General features: G+C 36.1%; 1 protein-coding gene across 1 annotated transcript in view; it reads left to right on the top strand.

Moving 5' to 3' along the window:
• Positions 1-13,714, top strand: part of TM9SF3 (transmembrane 9 superfamily member 3) — a 70,895-nt gene extending 57,181 nt beyond the window's left edge. Inside the window, exons 12-15 of the mRNA XM_046026200.1 lie at positions 2,263-2,409; positions 3,167-3,250; positions 3,582-3,658; positions 9,584-13,714. Of these exons, the coding sequence (XP_045882156.1) occupies positions 2,263-2,409; positions 3,167-3,250; positions 3,582-3,658; positions 9,584-9,651 (376 nt within the window). The 3' untranslated portion in view covers positions 9,652-13,714. The remainder of the gene's footprint in view (positions 1-2,262; positions 2,410-3,166; positions 3,251-3,581; positions 3,659-9,583) is intronic.
• The last annotated feature ends 414 nt before the right edge of the window (positions 13,715-14,128 follow it).

The raw sequence follows: 14,128 nt of genomic DNA, 5'->3' as shown, positions 1-14,128 counted from the left end.
CATCCCTGGTCACTACTGCAAAATATAAGTCTTTTCTTTTCTCAGCTCGTATTCCAGTGTTCCTTGATGAGAATGCTCTGGCATTTTAGGCAGGACACTTCTTTGTATGGGACTTTCTCAAGAACTGCAGTCGTACTCCTCTGGTTCTTACCCACAAAATGCCAGTCATTGTGACTACTTAGAACTCCCTTAGGCATTTCCAGATGCCCCACTGCTGATTGTCTCCCATACAGTGGACACCTTCTTAACAAACATGATTGGATCTGATAATTGGTTAATTGAAAGTTGGCTCATGTAAGGGAATTATGAAAAAAAAAAAAAAAGATTCATACATAACATTTTATTTTAACTTAAAACAGCTAATGGTACATCTTTCACTCATGTTTTTAAAAATGTAGAGCCAAAGTCTTTGATTTATATCTAGTCAATGTTTCCATCATTTTCCCTTTGACATTCATAACATATCTTCTGTGTTTCCAGTGTTTCTAAAGTGGAACAAGAACATTAAGACCTTTCTTAAGCATTCTAAGTACAGAATTCCTTCTAGATTTATACATTTCTCCCCCAGACTTTAATAGTTGTTTCACCCACACCTAATTTCATGTTGTTGTTTTTTTTAAAGTGACTCACTTTATTAAATTTCTCCAAAACATTCAACATAATATTCGTAGGAATCGTGCATCCTTTTTGCTTTTACATTTATTGATGTATGTCATATTCAATTACATTAAATAATTATACTAACAAGCACAATTGACATAGATTTGTTCCACCCCTGGTAGTCATCTGCCGACTGTGAGTGTGCTGTGGGTATTAATCAGTACCATAGAGGGACTGGAGTGTGTGTCACTCTAGCTTGTGGTTTAATAAAGCCCATTCAGGAACCTCTTCAGTACTTCTAGGCTCATATACTGCTTTGTATCCTGACCCTGACTTGAACTCTATTTTCCTGTCTTACCCCTGTTCCCAGTACCTTTGGGATCACATCTCTTCCTGCTTTCTCAAGTACTCCATTCCATTAGATAGCCTCTCTGCTGTATCCTTAAGTTCTCTTCTGTTTTGACCACCCTCAAGCCCATTTTCCTCTTGGTAGCCACACTGATCTTTTTAAGGTGTTCATCTGATCACGTCCCTTCTTTACTAAAGACTTTTTTTCATTTTCATTGAGGTAAGGTTCCAACCCCATGACATAGCCAGTGAGGACCTTCATAACACATCTCTTCTCCATCCACATCTCTTAGCTCTTACCCCTTCACTTGAAGTTCTAGCCATATTCAGTAACTTTGAGTTTTTCTAAATACAGTGAATTCCCTTATTTGTAAGCTTTGCCTTTGCTGTTCCTATTCCTGGAACATTCTTCTGGCTCCCTTAGTCACACATGGTTTATTTGATTCTTCTCGCTACCCCTTCTTGCCAGAGCCCTACCTTAACAAACCGGTGAGATGCCCCCTTAGGTGCATTGATAAAGCACTTGTCACAGGGCATTATGACTACCTCCTTACTGGTGATCCCCCATTACAGTAATGTCCTTGAGGGTAGAAGAGAGACTGTCATCTTCACGATTCTGTTCTCACTGCTTCTCGGACATGTGGCAGGGCCTCTAAATATCTGTGGAAAGAACGAATGACAAATGAATGAGCCAAACAGAAGAGAACAAGAAAAAGCAAAGAGGCTAAAAGAAAAGACCCTTTTCTGCTGATAACTTGGGGAATGGAATTAGTGTGAGGGTCTTGTTCTTCATATAAAATGTTAATGCCATCTCTTACTGTCGTCTGGAAACAGCAGGAAACTTCTTCTTCAGGCTTTCTTTTCCTAATTTTGTACATTATTACTCTATCAAGCCGACTTTTTAAAATTTACTAGGGTGTTTTATAAAACACAAAATACATTGCTTGAGTAGTGTTGTAGCTAAAAAAAAAAAAATGAAAGAATGAGGGAATTGCCTTTATTATAAAGATAGGAATTTTTAGCTATTTTTCTTTGCCACATTTTACTCCTTTAAGCATCTAATTTATTCAGTTTGCTTAGAGATGAATGCGCTACTAAAAAATCTGTTCTTGAAAGATTATCCAAGAAAATATTTTTGAGAGATTTTTGGAGGATTTAATAGATAAAAAAGGGTAAGAGAGTTGGAAGTTACTTGAAAGAAAATAATAATTGAGATTTGAGTATGACAAAAGTGAGAACTAAGATGTGAGCTATAGCAAAAGTGGGTGATCTTCAAGAATAAAGGCTAGAAACTGTTTATTGCATTTTGTTTAGGTATTTCATCTTCACGTCTTTCTGGGCATATAAGATCTATTATGTCTATGGCTTCATGATGCTGGTGCTGGTCATCCTCTGCATCGTGACCGTCTGTGTCACCATTGTGTGCACATACTTTCTACTAAATGCAGAGGATTATAGGTGGTGAGTACTTATATTGGGGAGGAACCTCAGGGGACCATCCTATTTTCAAGTAAGATGCCATTCAAAGTGTATTAAGTAGAGTAAAAGATCTGTATAGAAATTCTGGTCCTTAGGATGGGAATTATTTTTAGTTACAAATTGAAGATTTTAGAGTAAAAGTAATAACAGCTAAAAAAAGTTTTTGTACTCATAGTGGTCAGTGTGTTATATATTTTTACAAGGTGCTTGATGTGGTAAGAACTTTATGAGGACATTGCTACATTTTGAACAAAAGGCAGTTCTGAAAAAGGAAGTGGTTTATTTAAGGTCACGTATAATAAGGCATCTGACAAAATTTTCAGGATCTCTCCTTCCAGTTCTTAGGCTTTCTCCTTGTAAATATACTTAAATGCCTATTTAAGTATTTTAAAAAAGATTTTAAAAAATTCTTTACCTGCATTTTAAAAAAGATTTATTTGTTTCACAGAGAGAGGGAAAGAGAGCAAGCTTGAGTGTGGTGGGTTGGGGGGGGGGTGCGGCCGGGGGGATCTTAAGCAGGCTCCACACCCAGCGCAGAGCCCCACACAGGGTTTGATCTCATGACCGGAGATCATGACCTGAGCTGAAATGAAGAGTTGGCTGCTTTACCAGCTCTGCCACTCAGATGTCCCACATACATTTTTTAAATACACAGAATTTTCAAGGATGTTTTTATAAAATTCTTGGGTTTAAAGTCTGTTTCAGTGCTATTCATTCAAAAGAGTTACCTCTTTTTCAGGCAATGGACAAGTTTTCTCTCTGCTGCATCAACCGCAATCTATGTTTACATGTATTCCTTTTACTACTATTTTTTCAAAACAAAGTAAGTGGAGACATTTTCTCATTTTGTATTTAGGAAACTGTTGTCATTTAAATACCAGAATTTAAGAATAAAAGGTAGAGCATAGGGAATGTAGTCATTGGTATCGTCCTAAGCACTCTGTGGTGACAGATGCTGGCTCCCCTTGCGTGGGCACAGCATAACGTATAGACTTGTCCAGTCAGAGCTGTCCAGTCACTGTGTGTACACCTGCAACTAATGTAACATCGTGTGTCAACTAACTATACTTCAGTTTTTAAAACTAAATAGTAGAATCTAAGGCCCCCTTTGATAGTAAAAATGGATATACCATATATTTTTTGTCTTATTTCAGGATGTATGGCTTATTTCAAACATCATTTTACTTTGGATATATGGCGGTATTTAGCACAGCCTTGGGGATAATGTGTGGTAAGTTCTGAAATTTTGGGAATATCATGAGTAAATCTTTGAGATTTTTAGAATCAGAAAAATCTAGTAATTGAAAATTACATCCCGTTGCTTGGTCAGAAACGACAAAATAATCTCAAGAGTCTGATTTCAGTCCTTTTGACTATTCCTCAAAAATTCATCATTGTTTCTTTTTTAATGTTCTGTTCCTAATCTGTATTACACTGTTTTCTATACCACAATTAGTTTATTTTTCATGTTGAAATTTGGCCATTTTTTAACTTAGTCTCTTTGGAAAAGATGATAATGTAAACAAGTTAAGGTTTGATTCTTGTTTGGAAGTTTCTAAGACTGTTCACAGAGATAACCGTGTCTAAGAGGCATTGTTTAGGTTATAAGTACACACTTGGGTATCTGTAGACGGGTTTAAGTTCTGGCTGTGCCACATGTATGCTCTGTACCTTGATCCAGTTCTCTAAGCTCTTCAAACTATGTAAAATAAGATAATGCCACAATTTGGGGGGTTTATCACAGTCTTCCATTAAGCAGAAGAAGTAATATTTATCACCGTACAATAGAGTCTCTGGCATGTGTGAAATACCTAGAAAAGAAGTTTTAGGAGCAACCTGGTAAATGGATAGGGCATGGACCTGAAAGCCTGAGAGACCTGGATTAAATTCCCCTACTGGTTTTTGTGTGTGTGTGTGTGGCGATGAGAAGTCATATTGACCTCTCTAAATCTCATTTCCTCATCTGTAAAATGGGCATATCTTTCAGAGGCGTTATTTGTCATAGTATCGTGTGTAAAGCACAAGTGTAATGCAGGTCTGTTATCGGGTGTTAAGAGAGACTCAGTTTTGTGAGAGACATGGCAGGCAGTGGGAAGAGTGGGGGCTTTTGGGGTCGTTAGTTCTAGGTGGGAATCCGACTCACCAGGTTACTCCAGCCAAATTATTTAACCTTTCTTCCTCAACATTCACATTTGCAAAACATAGTAACACCTACCTCACAGGGCTGTGTTGAGGCTTCAGTGACTGGATGTGGGTAAACAGGTAGATGGTGGATGCTCAGTGAGCCATGGCTGCCGCGGTTCCTCTGCTGAGGAGGGCTAACAGTGCCTGCGCTTCTTCTCTTCTGGGATTGTGTCTCTACGTCTGTAGTTTGTTTAGGTTCCTATACCATGTATTTTCACCTCAGAACAACTTCATGACACTGAGTTTAAGCAGAGGTACCTTAAGGAACATGCATACAAGTAACTTTTCTTCTGATTCAAGTTCCCACTTGATGAATGAGGCTAATTGCCGAGTTCCCCCATAGGAGTGATGCCAGGCTTAAGGACTAATGACTGTGGACACATTTCTAGATAGTTCATGATTCAGACCCTTCTCCTTTCTCTGTTATTTGCCATTGACTTTTTTTTTTTTTTAAGATTTTATTTATTTATTTGACAGACAGAGATCACAAGTAGGCCGAGAGGCAGGCAGAGAGAGGAGGAAGCAGGCTCCCTGCTGAGCAGAGAGCCTGATGCAGGGCTCAATCCCAGGACCCTGGAATCATGACCTGAGCTGAAGGCAGAGGCTTTAACCCACTGAGCCACCCAGGCTCCCCGACTTTTTTTGGTAGTTCCATCTTTAGCTCTAAGGTAGGCAATAGAATAAGGGAGATACAATAATCTTGTTGAGTTCTGGTATGGCATTTGTGGCCCTTTGGGGTACAAAATTTCTTTTTTCCTCCATCAAAAGAATACATTCCATAGATAGGTGGTTACCAGAGGCAGGGGGGAGTCGGAGTATGGGCAAAAATGGGTGAAGGTGGTCAGAAGGTTTAAACTTCCAGTTATAAGACGAGTGAGTTCTAGGCATGTATGGGAACTACAGTTAACAGTATTGTATGTTTGAAAGTTGCTGAGAGATTAGATCTTAAAAGTTCTCATCACGAGATAAAAATCATAACTCTGTGCGATGTGAGGTGATGGATGTTAATTAAATTTATTGTGGTGGTTATTTCATAATATATACATATATCAAATTATTATGTTGTACACCTTAACCTAAAACAAATGTTTTATGTCAATTAAAATCTGTCCCATTTATATATACTGTGCATGATCATGCACGCGCACGCGCACACACACACACACAACACATTGACTGTAAAGTAGTAAAACTGATTCCACAAGCTATAAGCAGAGACAGTTCTCTATATTATGATCACATATTTTGTTTTGTAGCTGCTGTGATAACCATCCTTACCCTGTGATAATTAGTTAACCAGCTTTGAGGGAAAGAGGGCTAGGATCTGCAGGTTAAAACTAGATTTGTATCACAAGGGAACATCCTTGTGTATCTCTAGGCGGTCGGAAGTTTGCTTTAGTATTATTATTAGCCTTCCTTCCTTCAGAATGTTGCTCCTCCAACTCCTCTTTATTTAATGTGAGATCTTGATTATCGCCAGCAGTCCGTGATGTGTAGAATCGTGAGATTATGCAGAGGGTTAAATTTTTTTTCTTGACTCTATATGTGATCTTAGGAAAACCTAGAGAGATAATATCTTGACATTTACAAAGAAAATGAAATGAATTTAGTTAATTTTTTTAGTGCTTTTTCTGTTAAAATTTCATCTTGCTGCCTGAAAATCTTGGCACATTTACAGTTCCCTGCTATCCTGGCAGTGTCCCAGCATGTATTCTTTAATGGGTGTGTGTGCCTTCAGTGCTAATCTGTTTTGGCGGGGGTGAGGGGGGAGGAAGCAGTTCAGATGAACTGATTAAAATGTCATCATAATACAGAATTGTACATGCTCCTCAGGTTATATTGCTAAAATGCTTTTTTTAAAAAAAAATCAGTGATTGAAAGAAAAATATTTATTGTTTTTTTTAATGTAGGAAAAAGAAATATGTTAAGGTGGAAATAATTAGATTGTTACAGTTTTCATATTTTGATCGTACCATTTTAGCTTTAAGGAAATTAAGTTTAAAAGTGTATCTGTATTATTCTCAAGACATTTACATTTCTAGAGCATATTTAGTATTTTCCTTTTATAAAGTCATATCTTTTTACGCTTATTCTTGAGATACTCATATGATTAGGAAAAATAATTCTCTAGGTTGATACTGTTAGGCTTTTAAGCATCTCTCTGCTCAGAGGGGAACAATGTTTTATAAGTCTGGAATATTAGATTTGGTTATTGGATTGGTGTGATAGTAGGCCAGTTAAATTTTTGATTCTGGTTAAAATTTTATAGATTTCTCTTATGTTCTAAGAATTTAGGTTCCTGTTTACAAATTGAATAGTCTTTTTCCTCACTTTATAAGGACTTCTTTTACAACTATTTCAGAATGAATTATCACTATTTCCAAGTGTAATTGTAGTATAACTACTTCATATTATAATAAACATCTATCAATTGCAAAAATAATTAGAAATAGGTTTGCTTTGTTGCTTGGTGGGTTTTAAGAATCCTTTGAGGGGTGCCTGTCTCAATCTGTTGGGCATCTGCCTTCAGCTCAGTTCATGATCCTGGGGTCTGGGATCAAGACCCAAGTCAGGCTCTTGCTCAGCAGGGAGCCTGCTTCTCCCTCTGCCTTTGCCTGCAGCTCCCCCTGCTTGTGCTCTCTCTTTCTTCTCTCTCTGTCATATAAATAAATAAAATCTTAAAAAGAATACATTTAGTATTTAATTATGGGAAATTTTCAAATATATGCAGAAAGAGGGATAACTATATATATGGATGTATATATAAAATGAAAAATATGTATATATACTGAGTCCCCATGTACCACCTAATACCAGTAATTATCAACACATGGCCAATCTTGTCTTTTTTTTTTTTTTTTAAAGATTTTATTTATTTATTTGACAGAGAGAGATAGAGATCACAAGTAGGCAGAGAGGCAGGCAGAGAGAGAGGTGGGAAGCAGGCTCCTGCTGAACAGAGGGCCCGATGCGGGACTCGATCCCAGGACCCTGAAATCAAGACCTGAGCCAAAGGCAGAGGCTTAACCCACTGAGCCACCCAGGCACCCCATGGCCAATCTTGTCTTATTCATAATCCCATCTCATCCCTCTTTTTATTCTCATATGAATCATATGAGTCTTTTTTAACTGTAAATATTTCAGTATATATATATGTGTGTGTACATGTATAATAACTATAATATAGCTATATAATAATTATATACTTACATAATAATATTTTAAATGATATATAATAATTATATTTCCATATATACATATATCTAATTCCTTCATATGCTCAAATATTCAGTTAGTATTCACATTTACCCCACCCATTTCCATGTCTTTTTAAATACAGTTTGTTTGCATCAGGATCTAATTAAGGTCCATGCATTGCTTGGTTAAAATGTTGGGGTTTTTTCTGTTTGTTTGTTTAAGTAGGCTCCATGCCCATTGTGGAGCCCAACATGGGTCTTGATCCTGAGATCAAGAGTTGGATACTTAACCAGCTGAGCCACACAGCCCCCTGGTTAAAATGTTTCTTAGGACTCTTTTAATCTACTGATGTTTTCTCTCTTTTCCCTTACAATTTCTGTAAGAAATTTGAGTTTTTGTTTGTTTGTTTTAATTTCTATAGAATTTCCCACACTCTGAATTTTCCTGAGGTGTCATTTAATGTTTCTCCATGTGTTTCTCCCCATATTTCCTATAAAGGGGTAGTTAGAGCTATAGGCCTAATCATACTCAGGAATACTTGTCCAACAGTACTTAATAGGGGTTTGTAAACTTATCAGGAGTTACTGATTCTCTCTGTGAAGTTAGCAGCCGTTGTAATTATTGCCTCATTCAAATAATGCTTTGATGGTTATAATATTCAAATTCTGTTGTTCCTTTTGTATTTCTGGAGTGCTTCTATAAGGATAAACTTCTTTTCATCAACTATTTGGTACCTTGAGGTACAGTTCATATATAGGAAAGGCAGAGTAGACTTAACTTCTTTCCTTGTATACACCAGTTGGGTGAATAGAAGTTAGTTCAGAAGGTGACTAATTAGGGGTGTGTGTGTGTGTGTGTGTGTGTGTGTGTGTATCATTATTAACTTATGGAAGATTTACTTTTAGGCTCGGATGGTAAATTTCTAAATCCAATGGAGAATCTTCTCTTTGACTTGATTGACTACCTGTCTTGTTCTGAGGATTCCTTAGTATAATTTGCAGTGAAGAGCTATCCAGTTCATTAATACACTCAGCAAGTATTTATTGAGTACCTTATCATGTGCCAAGTACTCTCTAGGGTATAGAAAGTAAATGCCTAATTTAACAAAACAGACAAATTCCTCACTTTTTGGTGTTCTGAGCCTCATTTCATTTGAAGCTAATTATTCAAAACATTTCACAACTCCTGATGTACTGAGCTGTCTCTCTCATCCACTTCCTCAAATATGTCTTCCTTTTTACCAACCACAGAGCTTCTACAATTTAAAGATAAAAATTCTGCCAGAAAATGCCTCTTTAGAGCTTCAAATGCCATTGCGCCATGGTTCTCAGTCCTTTTCTGAGAGAATCCCATCACTTCTCGCTTCCATTAGGTATCATGTGATTTGGGGAACATGTTAAAATGGTTTAAATGACCTAGAATAATTTATGCTCAAATTTTTAAAATACATGTTTTTTCATTTAACAAAATTTTTGTCATTATCAAATTACTCTTGTTTTGTAAGTGATGTATTTTAATTTGTAGAGTTATTATACATGTAATAACTGATACCTAATCCTAAAAATATCACATCAGGTCTAACTTGGTATATGACAGTAATAGGTGATTTGCAAAACAAATGATATAGTTTAGCAAGTTCAGAGCAAACACTAACATAAAAGATGTTATCTTGAAAGAAGAGTAACTTTCCAGAGCAGAGAGCATTTAGTATTTGTAAATGATGGATATTGCCTTATATGTATTTGTTTCAAAACATTTTATTTTATCTTTGCAGGAGCAATTGGTTACATGGGAACAAGTGCCTTTGTCCGAAAAATCTATACTAATGTGAAAATTGACTAGAGACCCAAGAAAATCTGGAACTTCGGATCAATTTCTCTTTCATAGGGGTGGAACTTGCACAGCAAAAAAAAAAAAAAAAGCGCAAGAAGAGATTTGGGCTTTCACACTGGGTACTCTGTGGGTCTCTCTTTCGTGGATGGCTTAAAGTAACATCTATTTCCATTGATCCTAGGTTCTTACTGACTGCTTTCTCCAACTGTTCACAGCAAATGCTTGGATTTTATGCAGTAGGCATTACTACAGTACATGGCTAATCTTCCCAAAAACTAGCTTATTAAAGATGAAATAGACCAGCTCTCTTCAGTGAAGAGGACAAATAGTTTATTTAAAGCATTTGTTCCAATAAAATAAATAGAGGGAAACCTGGATGCTAAAATTACATGAATAGAATCTTCCTGGCACTTAGTGTTTCTACGTTATTGAAAAATGATGTTCCAGAAAGATTACTCTTTTCTCTTATTTTTACTGCCATCGTCAACCTATTGTGGGACATTTTTATATATTGAATCTGGGTTCTTTTTGACCTGTTTTTTTTTTCCCCCAATCCAACTGCATCCTTTTTTAAAAAAAGAGAGAATTAAAAAATATTAAAATCCTGCATGTAATATATCTGCTGTCATCTTAGTTGGACCAACTTCCCATTTATTTATCTTAAAACTATTCAGTTCCATCTTAATTCCATCCAAAGAAGATACAGTCTGAAGATAGAGGTGTACTCTCTACAATGCAATTTACTGTACAGTTAGAAAGCAAAGTGTTAAATGGAGAAGATATTTGTTTTTATTAAACATTTTGAGATTTAGATAAACTACATTTTAACTGAATGTCTAAAGTGATTATCTTTTTCCTTCCCCCAGGTTAGTCTTACATCTTTTTTGGGTTTGAATGAAGGTTTTACATAAGAAATTATTAAAAACAAGGGGGTGGGTAATAAATGTATATAACATTAAATAATGTAACGTAGGTGTAGATTCTCAAATGCATTTGGATGTACAGATTGACTACAGAGTACTTTTTTCTGATGATGATTGGTGTAGAAATGTGTGAATTTGGGTGGCTTTTTACATCTTGCCTACCACTGCATGAAACATTGGGGTTTCTTCAAAATGTGTGTGTCATACTTCCTTTGGGAGGGGGATTGTTTTTTTCTGTTTCTTTTCTGAGTCTCCTACAGGAGCTAAATTTGTAATTTAGAGACATTTAATTTTGTTAATCCTGTCTGGGGCACTTAAGTAACATCTAAAGCATTACTGCTTTAGAATGTTAAAATAAACTTTCCTGACCAAATTGTTTGTGAAAATAGATGTGTTTGCAATTTGAAGGTATCTTTTCAAAAGGCAATATTACTGAATGCAGTTTTTAAAATATACTGTAAACTATGCTTTTCTAATACAGGAGACCCACACCTTAGAATCTCCAGACTTGCTTACATCTAGATTATCCAGTAGAGTCACAAAGTAAATGATAAGCCTTTCGAATTACATTGTGGCACAAAATCTGTTCAGGTTGGTGGACGTGTCAAGTGGGGATGGGGTAAAAGTGGTTAGCTTGCTATTGGATGAGCAAATAAAGGTTACAGTTTTCTAAGAGAAGTGATTTAGTTTTGAATACGTCTTTCTGGAGCTATCCATAATGTGAAGTTTTCCTAGAACCATTGAGTTTCTAGTTTAATAGTTTGCTATGCAAATGACCACCTAAAACAATACTGTATAGTGGTATTTTTAGAAAGACTCAAAACCGCTGTATTTAAACTTTAATGTGAAACTCATGCCATTTATAGTTAAATAAGCTGTTTTCATTACAAAAATATGTCTATAAATTGACTCTGCATCCTATAATGTGGTATATAAGGACTATAAAGAGTGAAAAGTTTGATTTCTTACCACTTAAGTATGGCTGACATGAACAAACAGGAGTTTGATCAGAAGCTGTAGTTAAATCCTTCTTCAAACCAAAATGTTGTCTTAACTGCAGTCTGCTGGCTCTTCCATTTTCTCTTCCTTCTCACCTGCCTTCAAGATCTTACAAGAAACTGAATGTCAGTATTTAGTGACTTATATAATGTAACTTTTAAACTACATGTAAAGTAATTACAACGTATAGTCTTATCTGATGGAGTATCAGTTGGGCAGCAAGCTTTTGTCTTAGTAAAATGAAATCTGTTTCTCATGGGTAAGGGTTTTAAAAAACGAGTGCTTCGGGTGCTTTCGTGTATACCAATTCCTTCTACTAAATTGAGTTCTATTTCAAGTCCTTGGGAATCCTCAGTGAACAAAAGTTTTCTAATTTCCAAATATGTTGTGTCATTGAAATGAATATAAATTGCCTTGAAAGTGCTTTAGAAAATATATATTGATTTATGCCTTCATGGAGGGGCTGGCCATGTGTGTGTCTTGAAGAAGGCATAATCCACAAACAGTTTAGCTCCCTAGCTCTGGGTTATAGAGTAGTAAAATAAAATACTTCAGTTAGTTAAAGGGTGAGGTTCTTCCGCTCCTTTAATGCTGTGTGTCTGTCTTCCATTTGTTAACATTACTTGTTCAACTTATCAACTGATGCTTTGAACACTACCAAAAATTAAGGATAAACTTTCTCCTTTTATCTGTAAGCATGCTTCTCCTAAAATTTAGCTACAGTACTAACTGGCATCATTATTCATCTGTCCTAGTACAGGGGTAGGATAAAGTGGAAATGGAATGGCTGGAACTATGGTAAAGCATCCTTTGGTATATCATGTTGGGCTCCTAATTTGTACTAAGTTTGGCCACGAATCAAGCCCCATCCTCTTAGAATTCATTATACTGTGCTGATATCTGAACCTAGTGAATGGTATGATTGGGTGTTTTTCGTTGACAGTGGACAAATCTCTTTATAAGGGTGGTTCCTGCAAATTATAGTTTTTCCAACATCCAGTTTATTTAGGATTTACCCACAAATTGTATTCAGTTTGTTAAAGCTTGTGTTTCCTAAATGTTTACAAACCACCTTCTGCCAAATGTCTTGCAAATAATATTCCTTTAAGTAATTTCCTTGAATTTTTACAAATGTAAAAAGAAAAGAAATGTATTAATGTAATTTGTTCAGGAAAAGCTGCATACTGAAGGGCTTCTGTATATAAATTCTGGGAAAGAAACGCCTATTTGTAATCTATACACTGCAGTTCCATCTGGGTTTTAAGTTTAGGTTTCAGCATGTCTTAGTGCTTCAGTCTATTGATTTATTGGAACATGTAATAAATAGGAGCAGTGACGTATGAAAATGCAAGTACTCATTAATGTTTTATGTCTTCATAAAAATTCCATGGCTATGAAGCTGTATTTTTGCAATCAAGATGTTAAAGAGATCAGAGCAGTGAGAATTTATAAAGATTGTTTGGAAGTGTCTACAGAAATAGACTACATTTAGAGGTGGGGTAGATCAGAAAGTGAACATAAAGCTGCAGAAATTTTATAAGGTTTAAATTCAGTATGAGGAGTAATTCTAGTTCTCTCTTAGAGCCCTTTCTGAAAGCCGTCTGAGTTGACATTCTTATTGGAGCTGTAGGCGGAATTGTGCAAAGACAAAAGTAAAAATTAAGTTTTTATATTACTGTATCATGAGATGGAAACAAACTGTTGCGAGGGTGAACTTGGCGTGCAGATAATTGACGGACAAGGCAGTATTTAATGTGTTTACCCCAGTTCCTCAGTTTAGGGTATTTGAAAGTTATAAATGTTCGAAGTAAGATCTTCAGGCAAGGAAAAAATAACATGGAATTCTGTTTTGAAGGACAGGAGAGTATATGCAGAAAAGCAGTCCCATGTGGAGTTTTCATCTGTGTCATATTTGAACCTATAAATCCCCACAGAGCATGGGCAGTCGTTACCAGCGGGAAGGAAACTGTTACTGATTGATGATTACTTCCATTTTGTACCCACTTGGTTTGTGTAGGTCGTATTCCAACTGGCTTTTTAGTAATAGATATCCAGTATATACTGTATCAAATACATTTGAGGTTCTAATCTAGACTGTTAATCTAACTGAAGTTGGATTTTTAAAATAATAAAAAGCTAAATGTACTTTCCTTGGATGCTTTATTTCTTTCCTTTTTGAAACAAGTGAACCAGGCCCAAGGGATCACCCATTATTACTGGTATGCATATGAAGTGATTACTGATAGCATTTCACAGTTAAACAGGAACCTGCAAACTTTTGCTGTAAAAGGCAGGTAGGAAGTATTTGAGACATTGAGGGCCAGATGCAACTGCTCTAACACTGTAGCACAGCGGCGGAAGTAGATAGGACATAAACCAGCGAACATAGCTGTTTGCTGTTGGATGTACAGATTGATTGTCGAACAATAACAATAACGGCCAATGGGCTACAGTTTGCTGACCGCTGAAATGAAGGATTTAAAATTTAACATTCAATTTTTCACCCAACTGCTTATTTTGAAGAAAAAAAAATACAGAAAGTTGAAAGAATGGTACAGTGTATA

The sequence above is a fragment of the Meles meles genome, chromosome 13, assembly GCF_922984935.1.
Source record: "Meles meles chromosome 13, mMelMel3.1 paternal haplotype, whole genome shotgun sequence".
Lineage (NCBI taxonomy): Eukaryota > Metazoa > Chordata > Mammalia > Carnivora > Mustelidae > Meles > Meles meles.
Note: the sequence above shows the minus strand (reverse complement) of the source record. Positions and strands in the feature narration are given on the sequence as shown.